We start from the raw sequence: 21985 nt of genomic DNA, 5'->3' as shown, positions 1-21985 counted from the left end.
CATGAGTCACACAAATGACTTCCTTACATAGAAAAACTACAAAAACACAGCCAAAGGAACAGAAATGCCAGGATTATTCATACCTCGGGAAAGAGGAGACCATCGCATGACATCGGATCAGTTTACTACCATAAAGTTGATTGTCTACGAAATTTGGCTTAACTCAGCGACCTTAGAGTGAAACTGAATGGTGTTACAGTACATATGGAAAATTACTGGATAAAGATATGAAGGACTTGAAGGGGAATTCACATAGTCGGGTGGGACAATAACAGATTTAGGACATGAAAAGTGTATTTTCTGGATTATCTTCGTGTTCAATACAGATTATCAAGCTCTACTGGTAAAAGATTACCTCCGTAGCAGAGATAACACTTAAGACAAAGCAAGCTCTATAAAATGAGGTGAAAGAAAGATAGTGTCTATACTTGTTGACAATTAACATATACATATATACACATGTACGTAATTCATACTTGCTGACTTTATTCATTCCCATCGCCACCCCGCAACACATGAAATGACTACCACCTCCCCCCGCATGCGCGCGAGGTAGCACTAAGAAAAGACAACAAAGGCCACATTCGTTCACACAGTCTCTAGCTGTCATGTATAGTGCACCGAAAACACAGCTCCCTTTCCACATCCAGCCCAATATAACGTTCCATGGCTTACCCCAGACGCTTCACATGCCCTGATTCCATCCACTGACAGCACGTCGACCCCGGTATACCCCATCGTTCTAATTCTCCTTATTCCTTGCACACCTTTCACCCTCCTGCATGTTCAGGCCCCGATCGCTCAAAATCTTTTTCACTCCATCTTTCCACCTCCAATTTGGTCTCCCACTTCTCCTCGTTCCCTCCACCTCTGACATATATATCTTCTTTGTTAATCTTTCCTCACTCATTCTCTCCATGTGACCAAACCTTTTCAAAACACCCTCTTCTGCTCTCTCAACCACACTCTTTTTATTACCACACATCTCTCTTACTCTTTCATTACTTACTCGATCAAACCAACTCACACCATGTATTGTCTTCAAACATCTCATTTCCAACACATCCACCCTCCTCCGCACAACTCTATTAGCCCACGCTTCGCAACCATATAACATTAGTGGAACCACTATTCCTTCAAACATACCCATTTTTTCTTTCCGAGATAATGTTCTCGCCTTCCACACATTTTTCAACGCTCCCAGAACTTTCGCCCCCTTCCCCACCCAGTGACTCACTTCCGCTTCCATAGTTCCATCCCCTGCCAAATCCACTCCCAAGATATCTAGAACACTTCACTTCCTCCACTTTTCCTCCATTCAAACTTACCTCCCAGTTGACTTGTCCCTCAACCCTACTGTACCTAATAACCTGGCTCTTATTCACATTTACTCTCAACTTTCTTCTTTCACACACTTTACCAAACTCAGTCACCAGCTTCTGCAGTTTCTCAACCGGATCAGCCGCTAGCGCTGTATCATCAGCGAACAACAACTGACTCACTTCCCAAGCTCTCTCATCCACAACAGACTGCAAACTTGCCCCTCTTTCTAAAACTCTTGCATTCACCTACCTAACAACCCCATCCATAAACAAATTAAACAACCATGGAGACATCACACACCCCTGCCGCAAACCAAAATTCACTGAGAACCAATCATTTTCCTCTCTTCCTACACGTACACATACCTTACATCCTCGATAAAAACTTTTTACTGCATCTAACAACTTGCCTCCCACACCATATATTCTTAATACCGTCGACAGAGCGTTTCTATCAACTTTATCATATGCCTTCTCCAGATCCATAAATGCTACATACAAATCCATTTGCTTTTCTAAGTATTTCTCACATACATTCTTCAAAGCAAACACCTGATAAACACATCCTCTACCACTTCTGAAACCACGCTGCTCTTCCCCTATCTGATGCCCTGTATATGCCTTTACCCTCTCAATCAGTACCCTCCAATATAATTTCCCAGGAATACAAAACAAACTTATACCTCTGTAATTTGAGAACTCACCTTTATCCCCTTTGCCTTTATACAATGGCACTATGCATGCATCCCACCAATCCTCAGGCACCTCACCATGAGTCATACATTAAATATCCTTACCAACCAGTCAGCAACACAGTCACCCCCTTTTTTAATAAATCCCACTGCAATACCATCCAAACCCGCTGCCTTGCCGGCTTTCATCTTCCGCAAAGCTTTTACAACCTCTTCTCTGTTTACCAAATCATTCTCCCTGACCCTCTCACTTCGCACAAGACCTCGTCCAAAACAGCCTATATCTGCCACTCTATCATCTAACATATTCAACAAAACTTCAAAATACTCACTCCATCTCCTTCTCACATCACCGCTACTTGTTATCACCTCCCCATCAGCCCCCTTCACCGATGTTCCCATTTGTTCTCTTGTCTTACGCACTTAATTCACCTCCTTCCAAAACATCTTATTCTACCTAAAAATTAATGATACTCTCTCACCCCAACTCTCATATCCCCTCTTTTTCACCTCTTGCACCTTTCTCTGACCTCCTGCCTCTTTCTTTCATACATCTCCCACTCATTTGCATTATTTTCCTGCAAATATTGTCCAAACGCCTCTCTCTTCTCTTTCACTAATAATCTTACTTCTTCATCCCACCACTCACTATCCTTTCTAATCTGCCCACATCCCACGCTTCGAATGCCACAAGCATCCTTTGCGCAAGCCATCACTGCTTCCCTAAATGCATCCCATTCCTCCTCCACTCCCCCTACGTGCTTTGTTCTCGCCTTTTTCCATCCTGCACTCAGTCTCTCCTGGTACTTCCTCACACAAGTTTCCTTCCAAAGCTCGCTTACTTTCACCACTCTCTTCACACCAACATTCTCTCTTCTTTTCTGAAAACCTCTACAATTATTCACCTACTCTTCCACAAGATCATGATCAGATACCCCTCCAGTTGCACCTCTCAGCACATTAACATCCAAAAGTCTCTCTCTCGTGCACCTATCAATTAACACGTAATACAATAACGCTCTCTGGCCATCTCTCCTACTTATATACGTATACTGAAGTATATTTCTTTTTAAACCAGGTATTCCCAATCACCAGTCCTTTTTCAACACACAAAACTACAAGTTCTTCACCATTTTCATTTACAACACTGAACACCTCATGTACATCAATCATTCCCTCAACTGCCACATTACTCACCTTTGCATTTAGATCACCAATCACTATAACCCGGTCTCGTGCATCAAAACTACTAACGCACTCACTCAGCTGCTCCCAAAACACTTGCCTCTCATGATCTTTCTTCTCATGTCCAGGTGCATATGCACCAATAATCACCACGTATGTATATATATATATATATATATTCCTCGCGTGTCGTAGAAAGCGACTAGAGGGGACGGGAGCGGGGGGCCAGAAATCCTCCCCTCCTTGTATTAACTTTCTAAAATGGGAAACAGAAGAAGGAGTCACGCGGGGAGTGCTCATCCTCCTCGAAGGCTCAGAGTGGGGTGCCTAAATGTGTGTGGATGTAATCAAGATGTGAAAAAAGGAGAGATAGGTAGTATGTTTGAGGAAAGGAACCTGGATGTTTTGGCTCTGAGTGAAACGAAGCTCAAGGGTAAAGGGGAAGAGTGGTTTGGGAATGTCTGGGGAGTAAAGTCAGGGGTTAGTGAGAGGACAAGAGCAAGGGAAGGAGTAGCAATACTCCTGAAACAGGAGTTGTGGGAGTATGTGATAGAATGTAAGAAAGTAAATTCTCGATTAATATGGGTAAAACTGAAAGTTGATGGAGAGAGGTGGGTGATTATTGGTGCATATGCACCCGGGCATGAGAAGAAAGATCATGAGAGACAAGTGTTTTGGGAGCAGCTGAATGAGTGTGTTAGTGGTTTTGATGCACGGGACCGGGTTATAGTGATGGGTGATTTGAATGAAAAGGTGAGTAATGTGGCAGTTGAGGGAATAATTGGTATACATGGGGTGTTCAGTGTTGTAAATGGAAATGGTGAAGAGCTTGTAGATTTATGTGCTGAAAAAGGACTGATGATTGGGAATACCTGGTTTAAAAAGCGAGATATACATAAGTATACTTATGTAAGTAGGAGAGATGGCCAGAGAGCGTTATTGGATTACGTGTTAATTGACAGGCGTGCGAAAGAGAGACTTTTGGATGTTAATGTGCTGAGAGGTGCAATTGGAGGGATATCTGATCATTATCTTGTGGAGGCTAAGGTGAAGATTTGTATGGGTTTTCAGAAAAGAAGAGTGAATGTTGGGGTGAAGAGGGTGGTGAGAGTAAGTGAGCTTGGGAAGGAGACCTGTGTGAGGAAGTACCAGGAGAGACTGAGTACAGAATGGAAAAAGGTGAGAACAATGGAAGTAAGGGGAGTGGGGGAGGAATGGGATGTATTTAGGGAATCAGTGATGGATTGCGCAAAAGATGCTTGTGGCATGAGAAGAGTGGGAGGTGGGTTGATTAGAAAGGGTAGTGAGTGGTGGGATGAAGAGGTAAGAGTATTAGTGAAAGAGAAGAGAGAGGCATTTGGACGATTTTTGCAGGGAAAAATGCAATTGAGTGGGAGATGTATAAAAGAAAGAGACAGGAGGTCAAGAGAAAGGTGCAAGAGGTGAAAAAAAGGGCAAATGAGAGTTGGGGTGAGAGAGTATCATTAAATTTTAGGGAAAATAAAAAGATGTTCTGGAAGGAGGTAAATAAAGTGCGTCAGACAAGTGAGCAAATGGGAACTTCAGTGAAGGGCGCAAATGGGGAGGTGATAGCAAGTAGTGGTGATGTGAGAAGGAGATGGAGTGAGTATTTTGAAGGTTTGTTGAATGTGTTTGATGATAGAGTGGCAGATATAGGGTGTTTTGGTCGAGGTGGTGTGCAAAGTGAGAGGGTTAGGGAAAATGATTTGGTAAACAGAGAAGAGGTAGTGAAAGCTTTGCGGAAGATGAAAGCCGGCAAGGCAGCAGGTTTGGATGGTATTGCAGTGGAATTTATTAAAAAATAGGGTGACTGTATTGTTGACTGGTTGGTAAGGTTATTTAATGTATGTATGACTCATGGTGAGGTGCCTGAGGATTGGCGGAATGCGTGCATAGTGCCATTGTACAAAGGCAAAGGGGATAAGAGTGAGTGCTCAAATTACAGAGGTATAAGTTTGTTGAGTATTCCTGGTAAATTATATGGGAGGGTATTGATTGAGAGGGTGAAGGCATGTACAGAGCATCAGATTGGGGAAGAGCAGTGTGGTTTCAGAAGTGGTAGAGGATGTGTGGATCAGGTGTTTGCTTTGAAGAATGTATGTGAGAAATACTTAGAAAAGCAAATGGATTTGTATGTAGCATTTATGGATCTGGAGAAGGCATATGATAGAGTTGATAGAGATGCTCTGTGGAAGGTATTAAGAATATATGGTGTGGGAGGAAAGTTGTTAGAAGCAGTGAAAAGTTTTTATCGAGGATGTAAGGCATGTGTACGTGCAGGAAGAGAGGAAAGTGATTGGTTCTCAGTGAATTTAGGTTTCCGGCAGGGATGTGTGATGTCTCCATGGTTGTTTAATTTGTTTATGGATGGGGTTGTTAGGGAGGTAAATGCAAGAGTTTTGGAAAGAGGGGCAAGTATGAAGTCTGTTGGGGATGAGAGAGCTTGGGAAGTGAGTCAGTTGTTGTTCGCTGATGATACAGCGCTGGTGGCTGATTCATGTGAGAAACTGCAGAAGCTGGTGACTGAGTTTGGTAAAGTGTGTGGAAGAAGAAAGTTAAGAGTAAATGTGAATAAGAGCAAGGTTATTAGGTACAGTAGGGTTGAGGGTCAAGTCAATTGGGAGGTGAGTTTGAATGGAGAAAAACTGGAGGAAGTAAAGTGTTTTAGATATCTGGGAGTGGATCTGGCAGCGGATGGAACCATGGAAGCGGAAGTGGATCATAGGGTGGGGGAGGGGGCGAAAATTCTGGGGGCCTTGAAGAATGTATGGAAGTCGAGAACATTATCTCGGAAAGCAAAAATGGGTATGTTTGAAGGAATAGTGGTTCCAACAATGTTGTATGGTTGCGAGGCGTGGGCTATGGATAGAGTTGTGCGCAGGAGGATGGATGTGCTGGAAATGAGATGTTTGAGGACAATGTGTGGTGTGAGGTGGTTTGATCGAGTGAGTAACGTAAGGGCAAGAGAGATGTGTGGAAATAAAAAGAGCGTGGTTAAGAGAGCAGAAGAGGGTGTTTTGAAGTGGTTTGGGTACATGGAGAGAATGAGTGAGGAAAGACTGACCAAGAGGATATATGTGTCGGAGGTGAAGGGAACGAGGAGAAGAGGGAGACCAAATTGGAGGTGGAAAGATGGAGTGAAAAAGATTTTGTGTGATCGGGGCCTGAACATGCAGGAGGGTGAAAGGAGGGCAAGGAATAGAGTGAATTGGAGCGATGTGGTATACCGGGGTTGACGTGCTGTCAGTGGATTGAATCAAGGCATGTGAAGCGTCTGGGGTAAACCATGGAAAGCTGTGTAGGTATGTATATTTGTGTGTGTGGACGTATGTATATACATGTGTATGGGGGGGAGTTGGGCCATTTCTTTCGTCTGTTTCCTTGCGCTACCTCGCAAACGCGGGAGACAGCGACAAAGTATAATAATAAAATGATATATATATATATATATATATATATATATATATATATATATATATATATATATATATATATATATATATATTTATGGATCTGGAGAAGGCATATGATAGAGTTGATAGAGATGCTCTGTGGAAGGTATTAAGAATATATGGTGTGGGAGGCAAGTTGTTAGAAGCAGTGAAAAGTTTTTATCGAGGATGTAAGGCATGTGTACGTGTAGGAAGAGAGGAAAGTGATTGGTTCTCAGTGAATGTAGGATTGCGGCAGGGGTGTGTGATGTCTCCATGGTTGTTGAATTTGTTTATGGATGGGGTTGTTAGGGAGGTAAATGCAAGAGTCTTGGAAAGAGGGGCAAGTATGAAGTCTGTTGGGATGAGAGAGCTTGGGAGGTGAGTCAGTTGTTGTTCGCTGATGATACAGCGCTGGTGGCGGATTCATGTGAGAAACTGCAGAAGCTGGTGACGGAGTTTGGTAAAGTGTGTGGAAGAAGAAAGTTAAGAGTAAATGTGAATAAGAGCAAGGTTATTAGGTACAGTAGGGTTGAGGGTCAAGTCAATTGGGAGGTGAGTTTGAATGGAGAAAAACTGGAGGAAGTGAAAGTGTTTTAGATATCTGGGAGTGGATCTGGCAGCGGATGGAACCATGGAAGCGGAAGTGAATCATAGGGTGGGGGAGGGGGCGAAAATTCTGGGAGCCTTGAAGAATGTTTGGAAGTCGAGAACATTATCTCGGAAAGCAAAAATGGGTATGTTTGAAGGAATAGTGGTTCCAACAATGTTTTATGGTTGCGAGGCGTGGGCTATGGATAGAGTTGTGCGCAGGAGGGTGGATGTGCTGGAAATGAGATGTTTGAGGACAATATGTGGTGTGAGGTGGTTTGATCGAGTAAGTAATGTAAGGGTAAGAGAGATGTGTGGATATAAAAAGAGTGTGGTTGAGAGAGCAGAAGAGGGTGTTTTGAAATGGTTTGGTCACATGGAGAGAATGAGTGAGGAAAGATTGACCAAGAAGATATATGTGTCGGAGGTGGAGGGAACGAGGAGAAGTGGGAGACCAAATTGGAGGTGGAAAGATGGAGTGAAAAAGATTTTGAGTGATCGGGGCCTGAACATGCAGGAGGGTGAAAGGCGTGCAAGGAATAGAGTGAATTGGAACGATATGGTATACCGGGGTCGACGTGCTGTCAATGGATTGAACCAGGGCATGTGAAGCGTCTGGGGTAAACCATGGAAAGTTGTGTGGGGCCTGGATGTGGAAAGGGAGCTGTGGTTTCGGTGCATTTTTACATGAAAGCTAGAGACTGAGTGTGAAGGAATGGGGCCTTTGGTGTCTTTTCCTAGCGTTACCTCGCACACATGAGGGGGGAGGGGGCTGTTATTCCATGTGTGGCGAGGTGGCGATGGGAACAAATAAAGGCAGACAGTATGAATTATATACATGTGTATATAGGTATATGTCTGTGTGTGTATATATATGTGTACATTGAGATGTATAGGTATGTATATTTGCTTGTGTGGACGTGTATGTATGTACATGTGTATGTGGGTTGGGCCATTCTTTCGTCTATTTCCTTGGGATACCTCGCTGACGCGGGAGACAGCGACAAAGTATAATAAATAAATGAATATATATATATATATATATATATATATATATATATATATATATATATATATATATATATATATATATATATATATATATATATATATATATATATATATATATATATATATATATATATATATATATATATATATATATATATATATATATATATATATATATATATATATATATATATATATATATATATATATATATATAACGAACGTGAGCGGTCCCAAGACTGACCCGTGAGGAACACCACCGCTACATTACCCCAGTCCGATGTAACACCGTTGATGCATACCCTCTGTTTTCTGTCAGTGAGCCACGCCCTCCTCCAATCAAATACACCACCCTCAAAGCCGTTTGCTACTATTTTCCTAAGCAGACGTTCTTGAGGTTTTCTCTCAAAAGCCTCACTTAAGTCTAAGTATGGAATATCATGACTCTTACCTTGATGTTCTTTTCATTAAGTTACATCCTACAGGGAAAAGGCCATGAGGATTGGAGATTAGGCACTGTAGCCCCCGTTTAATGAAAAACAAAATATGATAGTATGCCATATTCTGAAAATTACCGCCCAATTACCTTAACGTGTGAAGTTGGTAAGCTTATGAAAACCATCGTTCGAGGCAAGATTGTAAATCATTTAGATGATCGCCACTTAGTAATTCTCAATATGGCTGTCGACAAAATCATTCATATCTGAAAAATTTGCTTGATATGTCTTCGATATTATGAACATTCTTGATGAGCGTAAAGCGGATGATGAAGATTTTCATGAAGCACTCGACAAAGTCCTGCATCAAATATAACCAGCAAAAGTAAAGTCACTTGGTAGAGATGGCTTTGTAATTTGGTGGTCAATAAACTGACCGGCAGTAAACAAAGTTGTAATAAGCAACGGTTAAGCCTCGTATGGTGAGACGTAACAATAAATCTGCCTCAGGGATCACTTACACTACTCAACGGTCAAAATGTTTTGGAAATGAAGGTAGTTAATCTTTACTAATCTTGGAGCACCGAGTACAAATATGACGCTTGAATTTGCTAATCGTTCTAGTTTTGAAAATGTGGGGTAAGTCCCACTATGTACTATCTACACTGGTTTTGGTGTTGAACGGTTATGAGGCAAGTTCTTGTCGCTTGAGGCTTGAGTGGTTTTGGTGAACAGGTATTACGTAGTTCAAATCAGTAAACAGATGAAGTGCAACAGACGTGTGCCGAAAAGTACATCAGTGAAAGGTACAACTTACAAAGGCAATCCTCACACACTCCCGAAATTGAAGGAAACCATCGCAAATTTCATCGAGAACATCTCTCTAATTGATTTATCACGTATCTTTGCAAACATTACAAGAGGTGTGTATTAATGTGTACAGGCAAGTGGGTGCTATTTCCAATATTTGCTGTAACTTAAGTATGGGAAATGTATTTGTATCAATATGTCCTTATCGTCTACGGTAGGTGCACAGTAACTTTTGGCTCATCCTGTACAGGGAATTTGTGGAAACCCTTTTGTCATCCTATCAGAAAAGGTAAGAGATGAGCACAGCGAACAATTCCATCAAGACATCTCAGTGATAGATAAAAGGTACCTGGGCAAATGGATAATTCAACTTCAGAGTTAACTCAGGCCCTAATTACTGGGATGGGATCAGAATGATATTCACATGTAGAGTTCTGCACGGCTTCTGGCATCATCACAGTTGCTTGGAATGCAGCAGAAGACCAGAGATCCGAGGATGGCAGTCTGGGAGGCCATGCTGATCCCAGTGCCACCCATTCTCAAGGTGGGATGAGGTCCTGGCTTTCTCCACCAGGAGTCATCTCAACAAAGGTTCGTGGTCTTCTAAAATGTGGACTGCAAAGTTCTCTTTTTCATAAGCCACGAGTCTATCAATTTTCAGAGAGATGGCAAATCCTTAAGGAGGTAGAACAGCTGCCGTAAGAAGGTGTAGAGGAAAAGGATATCGTGGATGTCTGTGGTCCTGATTCTGTCTGCCGTCCTGGTCAGGTATTTTAACTTTCACTTAAAGCGGCGTCGTTGGCTTTAGTGCCCAGGATAAACATTATGTACATCATGCAAATTAAAACATAACATTCCATTTTCCTTGAGAGGTTTATGCCAAATTTAATTACACTGTTCTTTGAGAATCTTCCACATAACGTAGGTGAAAATGCCTTGAGGAAGTCAAGTAGATTTTCAGAAGTGAACGATGATAAAGTTACTTGAATACATAGGAAACAAAACTCATAAGATTCACATTTGAATGATATGTTTGAGAAACTTTCTTAACCAAATTCTTATCTTACTTTTGTTGATTAACTTTCATTCTCTTCCCTGCAGACAGTTTCTACTTCATGAATTGTGACACCACACACACACACACACACACACACACACACACACACACACACACACACACACACACAAGATTAGGGTACAAATATCCCACATGATTGTTTTCAGTGCGATGTGGATCTTAAAGTTTGTTTATTGATCTGGGTCTTCTCCGGGGTATTATGTTCCTAACGAGGTATACAGTACGAGGTCTACTCCCTAACAGCGCTGAGAAAGTGACATGTGACATTTTTTTCAGCATGAGAAGGATGTGTTTCTCGCGAGTTTCCCTCACTTGCCTCACTAGTGCCCAAGACAGTCGCTCCTTACAAGTCCACAAGAAGAGCCTTGAATGAATCAAAGCCAAGCAAATGTTACTGATTCTGCTGACCAGATGAACTTTTATCCAGCTATAAAAGTCAACATTCGTCAACACAAGCCGGATGATCCACAGTGGAACACTTTGAAAATAAAAGAGAAAATCATCTGTGTTGCCAAAAATGTGCAGAAAGATTTTGTAAAGCGGAGAGGAAGGGAAAGCCATCGGCATAAACTTAAAAAAATTAGCTGGATCATACGAATACCACTACAGTTTTTAATCAGTTATTCCAGAATGCTTATAGATGACACTTTACCTTCAGTGTTATGTATTCATCATCATACCGTCTGCCACGACGGAAGAGTCGTCTCCAGTAACAAGGCTGTGAAACAGCATCGTACAATTGTCTACATAAGGATCCACCTTGCTCATGTTTCCTCATTACGTCTTTCCATTCTTTCATCAGTCTTTTCCTAAACCCATTCTCAACATTATAGGTCAAGGAATTCTCTATTTTCATTAACGTTCTTTACCTCTGTAAGTTCTTGCCTATACTTTCCACGACTTTCATCATACTTCATCTACTCCTAAGTCCACACAATGGCCTCTGTAGATACTCATCTCATCCGATTATAACGTAGTTTACACCTCTCACTGCTGTACCAGCGCTGCACTTGGCTTCACTACTTACAAGTTAATCTTACCAACCGGATTGCTACAGTTTTTCTTTTAAACGTAAAGTAACGCATTTTGGTTACCTCCTGACTCTCTCTCTCTCTCTCTCTCTCTCTCTCTCTCTCTCTCTCTCTCTCTCTCTCTCTCTCTCTCTCTCTCTCTCTCTCTCTCTCTCTCTCTCTCTCTCTCTCACATAGCTCAAACACTGTGCATGATATATATTTCTTGGACAATTAGCCCCACATAACTTTATAACCATACCCACACTACCACAGGTTACATAATGCATCGTTGCTGTCCTGGCTCAAGTGTGCTGCACATAGCTGTTGCTAGCTCTCCAGGTTTATACCTGAGTATATCCAAACCGTGTTGAAGAGTGAGAGTAGTGTGAGGCTGCATCACTGATACTCTGAAGAGTGAGAGTAGTGTGAGGTTGCATCACTGATACTGTGAAGAGTGAGAGTAGTGTGAGGTTGCATCACTGATACTGTGAAGAGTGAGAGTAGTGTGAGGTTGCATCACTGATAATCTGTAAATACTCAAGTCACAGCCATGACCTGGAGTCTTATCATATCAACTGGGGCCTGAATTCGTAATGCAGCTCTTGAGAAGAACAATTTTGTGTCTGAATATATGGCAATATTTTCTTATTAGAAAATCTATGACGATTCTATCAAGGGTTGTTCTCTGTCACTCAAGTAATGCTTAGGAATCCTTGGCCAAGGGAAGGGTCGTCTTACCTTTAAGAATGTCATGTTACTGTTCTGCAACAGAAAGGAGAAAAGGAAACCCTATTTAGAAATCAGAATCATACCAAAATATCATCTTATTATACATTCAGTAAGATGGTTCAATGAATATTGATGCCTCTGATAATGCAAATATATTTCAAAAGAATCATAGTATAGATGAGTTACTGTACTACTCTGAAACATAATTTAACAAAACAATAATAACAAATACAGTGCATATCTGAGAAGAAAAAGAAATACAAAATAAATCAATGAATATATATCTATCTATCTATCTATCTATCTATCTATCTATATATATATATATATATATATATATATATATATATATATATATATATATATATATATATATATATATATATATATATATATATAGACAAACGAAGCCAAAACCACTGTGTTACCCCCTTAACTATATGACTGTACAACTTTACCACTGCTATTACTCTTTTTACTGTTAGCTTTTCATTTTTTTTTAGAAGAAATGTATCACCTTAAACATCTTTCTTGTCTTCATTTTAATTGATCATGGTATTTTTATTCCCAACAGCACTCTTTTGGTCTTATAATGTCTGCAAAATGTTTCAGAATTTATATATGTAAAGTGTCTTGAAACTGGTCCAAATAACCAAGAACTTTGTAAGTATGAATAAGTATTACTTGGAAAGAATGTAAGTGATTACGGTATGTACAATTTAAAGTCGTAGGAGGGAAGAGGAAGTGGCAGTGCAGAAAGAGGGTAAAGAGAGCTGGGGTGAGCAAGTATCAGCAAACTTCAGGGAGTAACATGAAATATTTTGGAAGGCAGTTAATTGAGAAAAACGAGAGAACAAATGAAAACATCACTGAAGGGAAAATAGTAACAGGTAGAGATGAGATGAACAGGAGATTGTTCAGTGTGTTTTATGTTATGGTGTTTGGGTAGGGAAGGTATGCAAAGTGAGTCATGGCAAGTGGTATGGTGAAAAGATGTAGCTTGACTGGCAAGGCAGCCAGAGTGGATAGTATTGCACATGAATTTTTTAAGAAAGGTGTGTGTGTGTTGTAGTAGAAGTTGGTACGCAGCCAGCAACTAGGGAGGTATATTACCAGTACTATCCGCCTGGGTATCGAGAGGGTTAGTGACATCTGCTTAGTGAGCCAGCACTTTAGTGGTTAAGTTGCTCTCCTCTAACTTAGGTAGCTGTCTTTTCTTTGTGCCTCACTAGCATATGAATTACTGGGATTCTGTCCACAAGCATACGATCTCTCCTTGTCATATGTAACCCTTGACGACACTTAACTCACACAGCTCATTCTTTGTAGCTGTAGATTTTCCTGCTGTGAGCACTTATGTGTCAGCCCCTCCTTTTGGCAAAATGGTAGGAGCTATAGATAGAAGTAGTGGGTAGGAATATTTAGATGGGAGCATTAGGTAGGAGCCCTGCAAACACAGCACTAGATTTGCCCTTTGCGAGTGGCTTGTTAAGGGTGAGGCACTAAAGGCTAAGAAGCAGCACTGGAGTTCTTTAGTTATGGAGACTCTGTTGCTATGACCAACACTTTGAGAGTTCCAATGGGAATGGGCATCAGAGATATAGATAGATTAGTTATTTAGAATTTTTCATATATGTATGAAACAGGAGTTGTGGGAGTATGTGATAGAATGTAAGAAAGTAAATTTTAGATTAATATGGGTAAAACTGAAAGTTGATGGAGAGAGATGGGTGATTATAGGTGCATATGCACCTGGGCATGAGAAGAAAGATCATGAGAGGCAAGTGTTTTGGGAGCAGCTGAGTGAGTGTGTTAGTGGTTTTGATGCACAAGACTGGGTTATAGTGATGGGTGATTTAAATGCAAAGGTGAGTAATGTGGCAGTTGAGGGAATTATTGGTATACATGGGGTGTTCAGTGTTGTAAATGGACATGGTGAAGAGCTTGTAGATTTATGTGCTGAAAAAGGACTGTTGATTGGGAATACCTGGTTTAAAAAGCGAGATATACACAAGTATACGTATGTAAGTAGGAGAGATGGCCAGGGAGCGTTATTGGATTACGTGTTAATTGACAGGCGCACGAAAGAGAGACTTTTGGATGTTAATGTGCTGAGAGGTGCAACTGGAGGGATGTCTGATCATTATCTTGCAGAGGCGAAGGTGAAGATTTGTATGGGTTTTCAGAAAAGAAGAGTGAATGTTGGGGTGAAGAGGGTGGTGAGAGTAAGTGAACTTGGGAAGGAGACTTGTGTGAGGAAGTACCAGGAGAGACTGAGTACAGAATGGAAAAAGGTGAGAACAAAGGAGGTAAGGGGAGTGGGGGAGGAATGGGATGTATTTAGGGAAGCAGTGATGGCTTGCGCAAAAGATGCTTGTGGCATGAGAAGCGTGGGAGGTGGGTTGATTAGAAAGGGTAGTGAGTGGTGGGATGAAGAAGTAAGGTTATTAGTGAAAGAGAAGAGAGAGGCATGTGGATGATTTTTGCAAGGAAAAAATGCAAATGAGTGTGAGATGTATAAAAGAAAGAGACAGGAGGTCAAGAGAAAGGGGCAAGAGGTGAAAAAGAAGGCAAATGAGAGTTGGGGTGAGAGAGTATCATTAAATTTAAGGGAGAATAAAAAGATGTTTTGGAAGGTGGTAAATAAAGTGCGTAAGACAAGGGAGCAAATGGGAACTTCAGTGAAGGGGGCTAATGGGGAGGTGATAACAAGTAGTGGTGATGTGAGAAGGAGATGGGGTGAGTATTTTGAAGGTTTGTTGAATGTGTTTGATGATAGAGTGGCATATATAGGGTGTTTTGGTCGAGGTGGTGTGCAAAGTGAGAGGGTTAGGGAAAATGATTTGGTAAACAGAGAAGAGGTAGTAAAAGCTTTGCGGAAGATGAAAGCCGGCAAGGCAGCAGGTTTGGATGGTATTGCAGTGGAATTTATTAAAAAAAAAGGGGGTGACTGTATTGTTGACTGGTTGATAAGGTTATTTAATGTATGTATGATCCATGGTTTTCCCTGGGGATAGGGGAGAAAGAATACTTCCCACGTATTCCCTGCGTGTCGTAGAAGGCGACTAAAAGGGAAGGGAGCGGGGGGCTGGAAATCCTCCCCTCTCGTTTTTTTTTTTTTTTTTTTTTTTTTTTTTTTTTTTCAAAAGAAGGAACAGAGAAGAGGTCCAGGTGAGGATATTCCCTCAAAGGCCCAGTCCTCTGTTCTTAACGCTACCTCGCTATCGCGGGAAATAGCGAATAGTATGAAAAAAAAAAAAGAATATATATATATATATATATATATATATATATATAAATATATATATATATATATATATATATATATATATATATATATATATATATATTTATATATATATATATATATATATATATATATATATATATATATATATATATTTATATATATATATAATATATATATATATATATATATATATATATATATATATATATATATGTGAATATATATACGACTTAAACTCAAGAGAATAAATCAATAGCAAACCAAATCTATTATCTAGGAAAGACTAGAAGTCACGAAAGCATTGAAGGTTCTTCTCAACATATACATCGCTACACGTGAAAGGACAGTAATTTATTCTAGACAAAGAAAAAAACACTGCAGGGAAAGCAGGTGCGACACAGGAACTTATGCTGGATTAGATACAAGATTCCCCGAGTAATCTTTTTTTTCTTCACTTCATTTTTTTTCCTTCACCCAAAATAGCTCTTAAGTAGTGCATATTCTTCCGGCGTCATGTCGGTCATCATGAAAGGAAACACTGATTTGCTACACGATGATAATCTACGTCACTTCTCAAGAATAGTTCATTTATCTATTCCTTTCTTTGGTAAGTCCTTGAAAAGCTACTAATAACTTACAATAATTATCAAACTAAAGGTGGAGACTTTGGAAATTACTTCAGTATCATAAACCATATGAATGAATATATATACATTTGATATATTTCTGGCCATACGATCTCAGAGTGTACTGCTACGGGAGCCATATTCATAGTGTTCTTATGGGGTAAGCATATTCAGAGTGTAGTAATGTGGTGACCATATTTAGAGTGTTATAATGACCCTATTCAGAGTATAGTAATACGGTGACCATATCTAGAGTGTTATAATGACCATATAGCAATTATCTCTTTTTCATTCCTTGCACCTTCTTGTTGACCTTCTGCCGCTTTCTCTTACACATCTCCCAATAACTCACCTTCCTTCCCTGCAAGTAGCACTTAAACATCTCGATTTCATCTCCCGCTAGCAACTTAATATCCTCATCCCAAACTCATTATTACTATTCGTATACCCATTTTCCACCTTCTGCATGTTTCTCTCGTACATGTAAGCAATGCTTCCTTGCCCACTCTAGCTTCATCTACTCTTACCTTTTGCCATTATACGCTCAGCCTCTGCTGGTATTTCATTACATAAGCTTCTTTTCTAAAGGACGATAGCGTGATAGCGCCAGGAACAGTGGATGAATGACCGTACCCGCTCGCTCCCATTCTCTAGCTGCCGTGCGTAACGCACCGAAACCACAGTTCCCCATCCACAACCAGTCTAATAGATCTTTTCATGGTTTACCCAGGCCGCTTCACATGCCCTGGTTCAGTCCACTGACACCGCGTTGACCCATGTATATAACATCATTCCAATTTACTCTATCCAGTGCATGCCTTTCACCCTCCTGCATGTTAAGGCCCCTATCACTCAAAATATTTTTCATTACATCCATCTATTTCCATTTTGTTCTCCCTCTTTTTCTTATCTCCACAACTGACACAGATATCCACAGTGTCAACTTTACTTCACTCATTCTCTCCATATGTCCTAACCATTTCAGCACACTTTTCATTACCACATATCTCTCTCATACTTTTGTTGCTTACTCCATCACCCCCCCCCTAGACACACACACACACACACACACACACACACACACACACACACACCAAATATTGTCCTCAAACATTTCATTTCCAACATGTCCATCCTCCTCGACGCATTCTCATCTACATGTCTCGCATCTATGCAGCATTGTTAGGACTACTATGCCTTCAAAAATGCCCAATTTCGCTCACCCGGAGATGGACCTCTCTTTCCATACTTTTCTGATTTCTCCCAGAACCTTCAACCCCTCATCCACCCTGTGACTCACTTCCGCTTCCATGGTCCATTTGCTGCCATGTCCACTCTCAGGTTTTTCTTCCTTCTTATTTTCATCTTTCATACTCAACTAATCTGTCACTCTTTGCCGCTAAACGTAGTAACCATGTTTCTATTCACATCTACTCTAAACTTCAACGTTTCATAAACTGTTCTAAATCTAGTCACCAACTTTAGCAGTTTTTCTTCAGAATTTGCCAAAAGTATTCTGTCATCACCAAACAACAACATGCCCCTCAATCCCCTACAGACTGCATACTGACCCTTTCTCCATGATTCTTTGCATTTGCTTCCCTCATCATCCCATCCATCATTCATAAACAAATTAAACAGCCATGGTGACATCAATCATCCCTACCGCAGACCATCCTTCACTTGAAACTAATCTTTCTCTTCTTACTCGTCCACACGCCTAACACCCTTGGTAAAAAGTTCTCACTGCTTCGTCTGACCTTTCACAAGGCCTCTCTATCGACCTTACCTTATGTTTTCTCTAGATCCATTAATTTCATAGAGAAATCCTTCTGTTTCTTTCAGTGTTTCTCACACACATTCTTTAATACAAACGCCTGATCCACACATCCTCTACCACTTCCGACACCACATTATTCCTCCCCAGTCTGATATGTTCTCTACATGCTCTCAGCCTCGCAGTCACTACTTTCCTATACAACTTATTCAGTCATTCAATAAACCTGTACCTCTTCAGTTTGAATACGCATATTTGTTCTCTTTTGCCTTTATACCATGGTACTATGGATGCATTACGCCAATCCTCTGGCACCTCATCATAATCCATACATACACTAAAAATCTTAAGTAACCAGTCAGCAACACAGTCACCTCCCAAGATATTCAAATGCAAATCCGTCCATTCCATCCGCCTTGCCACATTTCATCTCGCACAAGACTTTCACAATCTCTCCTCTCTTCACCAGGTTCTCCAACATATCTCAGTTCTTTCTCAGGTCTTACTAGGTCTTCCTCAGGTCCCTCCCAGGTTCTACCTAGTTCTTCCCAAAGTCTCTATTATGTTTTTCTAGGTCTTCTTCGTGACATTTCTGGGTCCTCCCAAATCTTCCCCAGTTCCTCACCAGGTTTCCGCAGAACATCTTTAGATGTGATACCCAGAGCTATGCTGTATTAAAGTGGATTTTGTGGGTTTTGAAAGGGAAAAGAAAAAGAATATTGAATGAACGTCTTTTTTTGCTTTCAAATATGCCTTCAAAGTCGACTGTTGAAAAACTGAAATGCGAGTTCCCTCCTGAGTTGATTGAGTACCATAAATCTACAGTAAGTCTGAACCTTGAAAGATGGCCTTTATTGGCCTTTAAGGCGGGGCATTCTTACCCTTAAATCCCGTCATTGATTCTGATGTATCTTCATTGTATTTGGGGGCTGCTACCTCGCCTAACTTAAATGAGTACAGTGACCTAAGTGTAATCTATAAGACCTGGGTGGTTTTTGGAAGTATTTGTTGGGGTTGGGGAAGAAAGAATATTTCCCACGCATTCCTCACGTGCCGTAGAAGGCGACTAAAGGGGATGGGAGTGGGGAACTAGAAACCCTCCCCTCCTTGTACTTTAACTTTCTAAAAGGGAAACAGAAGAAGGAGTCACGCGAGGAGTGCTCATACTCCTCGAAGGCTCAGACTGGGGTGTCTAAATGTGTGTGGATGTAACCATAATGAGAGAAAAAGAGAGACAGGTAGTATGTTTAAGGAAAGGAACCTGGATGTTTTGGCTCTGAGTGAAACGAAGCTCAAGGGTAAAGGGAAAAAGTGGTTGGGAATGTCTTGGGAGTAAAGTCAGGGGTTAGTGTGAGGACAAGAGCAAGGGAAGGAGTAGCACTACTCCTGAAACAGGAGTTGTGGGAGTATATGATAGAGTGTAAGAAAGTAAACTCTAGATTGATATAGGTAAAACTGAAAGTGGATGGAGAGCGATGGGCAATTATTGGTGCATATGCACCTGGGCAAGTGTTTTGGGAGCAGCTGAGTGGGTGTGTTAGTAGTTTTGATGCACGAGACCGGGTAATAGTGATGGGTGATTTGAATGCAAAGGTGAGTAATGTGGCAGTTGAAGGAATAATTAGTGTACATGGGGTGTTCAGTGTTGTAAATGGAAATGATGAAGAGCTTGTAGATTTATGTGCTGAAAAAGGACTGGTGATTGGGAATACCTGGTTTAAAAAGAGAGATATACATAAGTATACGTATGCAAGTAGGAGAGATGGCCAGAGAGCGTTATTGGATTACGTGTTAATTGACAGGGGCACGAAAGAGAGACTTTTGGATGTTAATGTGCTCAGAGGTGCAAGTGGAGGGATGTTTGATCATTATCTAGTAAAGGCGAAGGTGAAGATTTGTAGAGGTTTTCAGAAAAGAAGAGAGAATGTTGGGGTGAAGGAGGTGGTGAGAGTAAGTGAGCTTGGGAAGGAGACTTGTGTGAGGAAGTACCACGAGACACTGAGTACAGAATTGAAAAAGGTGAGAACAAAAGAGGTAAGGGGAGTGGCGGAGGAATGGGATGTATTTAAGGGGGCAGTGATGGCTTGTGCAAAAGATGCTTGTGGCATGAGAAGCGTGGTAGGTAGGCATATTAGAAAGGATGGGATGTGGTGGGATGAAGAAGTAAGATTATTAGTGAAAGAGAAGAGAGAGGCATTTGGACGATTCTTGCAGGGAAATAATGCAAATGAGTGGGAGATTTATAAAAGAAAGAGGCAGGAGGTCAAGAGAAAGGTGCAAGGGGTGAAAAAGAGGGCAAATGAGAGTTGGGGTGAGAGAGTATCATTAAATTTTTGGGAGAATGAAAAATATTTAGGAGGGAGGTAAATAAAGTGCGTAAGACAAGGGAACTAATGGGAACATCAGTGAAGGGGGCTGATGGGGAGGTGATAACAAGCAGTGGTGATGTGAGAAGGAGATGGAGTGAGTATTTTGAAGGTTTGTTGAATATGTTTGATGATAGATTGGTAGACATAGGGAGTTTTGGTCGAGATAGTGTGCAAAGTGGGAGGGTTAGGGAGAATGGTTTGGTAAGCAGAGAAGAGGTAGTAAAAGCTTTGCGGAAGATGAAAGCCGGCAAGGCAGTGGGTTTGGATGGTATTGCAGTGGAATTAATTAAGAAAGGGGTGACTGTATTGTTGACTGGTTGATAAGGTTATCTAATGTATGTATGACTCATGGTGAGGATGAAAGTGAGCGCTCAAATTACAGAGGTATAAATTTGTTGAGTATTCCTGGGAAATTATATGGGAGGGTATTGATTGAGAGGGTGAAGGCATGTACAGAGCATCAGATTGGGGAAAGGCAGGGTGGTTTCAGAAGTGGTAGAGGATGTGTGGATCAGGTGTTTTCTTTGAAGAATGTATGTGAGAAATACTTAGAAAAGCAAATAGATTTCTATGTAGCATTTATGAATCAGAAGAAGGCATATGATAGGGTTGATAGAGAAACTCTGTGGAAGGTATTAGGAATTTATGGTGTTTGATGCAAATTGTTAGAAGCAGTGAAAAGTTTTTATCGAGGATGTAAGGCATGTGTACGAGTAGAAAGAGAGGAAGGTGATTGGTTCGCAGTGAATGTTGGTTATCGGCAGGGGTGCGTGATGCCTCCATAGTTGTTTAATTTGTTTATGGATGGGGTTATTAGAGAGGTGAATGCAAGAGTTTTGGAAAGAGGGGCAAGTATGCAGTCTGTTGTGGATGAGTGGGCTTGGGAAGTGAGTCAGTTGTTGTTCGCTGATGATACAGCGCTGGTGGATGATTCGAATGAGAAACTGCAGAAACTGGTGACTGAGTTTGATAAAGTATGTGAAAGAAGAAAGCTGAGAGTAAATGTGAATAAGAGCAAGGTTATTAGGTACAGTAGGGTTGAGGGACAAGTCAACTGGGAGGTAAGTCTGAATGGAGAAAAACTAGAGGAAGTGAAGTGCATTAGATATCTGGAAGTAGATTTGGCAGCGGATGGAACCATGGAAGTGGAAGTGAATCATAGGGTGGGGGAGGGGGCGAAAGTTCTGGGAGCGTTGAAAAGTGTGTGGAAGTCGAGAACGTTATCTTGGAAAACAAAAATGGGTATGTTTGAAGGAATAGTGGCTTCAACAATGTTATATGATTGCGAGGCGTGGGCTATAGATAGAGTTGTGCGGAGGAGGATGGATGTGCTGGGAATGAGATGTTTGAAGACAATACCTGGTTTGAGGTGGTTTGATTGAGTAAGTAATGAAAGGGTGAGAGAGATGTGTGGTAATAAAAAGAGTGTGGTTGAGAGACCAGAAGAGGGTGTTTTGAAATGGTTTGGTCACATGGAGAGAATGAGTGAGGAAAGATTGACCAAGAGGATACATGTGTCAGAGGTGAAGGGAACGAGGAGAAGTGGGAGACCAAATTGGAGGTGGAAAGATGGAGTACAAAAGATTTTGAGTGATCGGGGCCTGAATATGCAGGAGGGTGAAAGGCGTGCAAGGAATAGAGTG

The 21985-nt window shown here is 41.0% G+C and overlaps 1 protein-coding gene across 1 annotated transcript in view; it reads right to left on the bottom strand.

Annotated features, from left to right (window-relative positions):
* The window catches only part of LOC139747606 (glutamate receptor ionotropic, kainate 2-like), a 775400-nt gene that overhangs the window by 126389 nt on the left and 627026 nt on the right, over positions 1-21985 (bottom strand). The window contains exons 9-10 of the mRNA XM_071660081.1: positions 12330-12353; positions 11939-11998 (exon numbers count right to left, since the gene is read on the bottom strand). Of these exons, the coding sequence (XP_071516182.1) occupies positions 11939-11998; positions 12330-12353 (84 nt within the window). The remainder of the gene's footprint in view (positions 1-11938; positions 11999-12329; positions 12354-21985) is intronic.

The sequence above is a fragment of the Panulirus ornatus genome, chromosome 69 (assembly GCF_036320965.1).
Source record: "Panulirus ornatus isolate Po-2019 chromosome 69, ASM3632096v1, whole genome shotgun sequence".
Lineage (NCBI taxonomy): Eukaryota > Metazoa > Arthropoda > Malacostraca > Decapoda > Palinuridae > Panulirus > Panulirus ornatus.
This window is presented reverse-complemented; position numbering and strand designations above follow the sequence as displayed.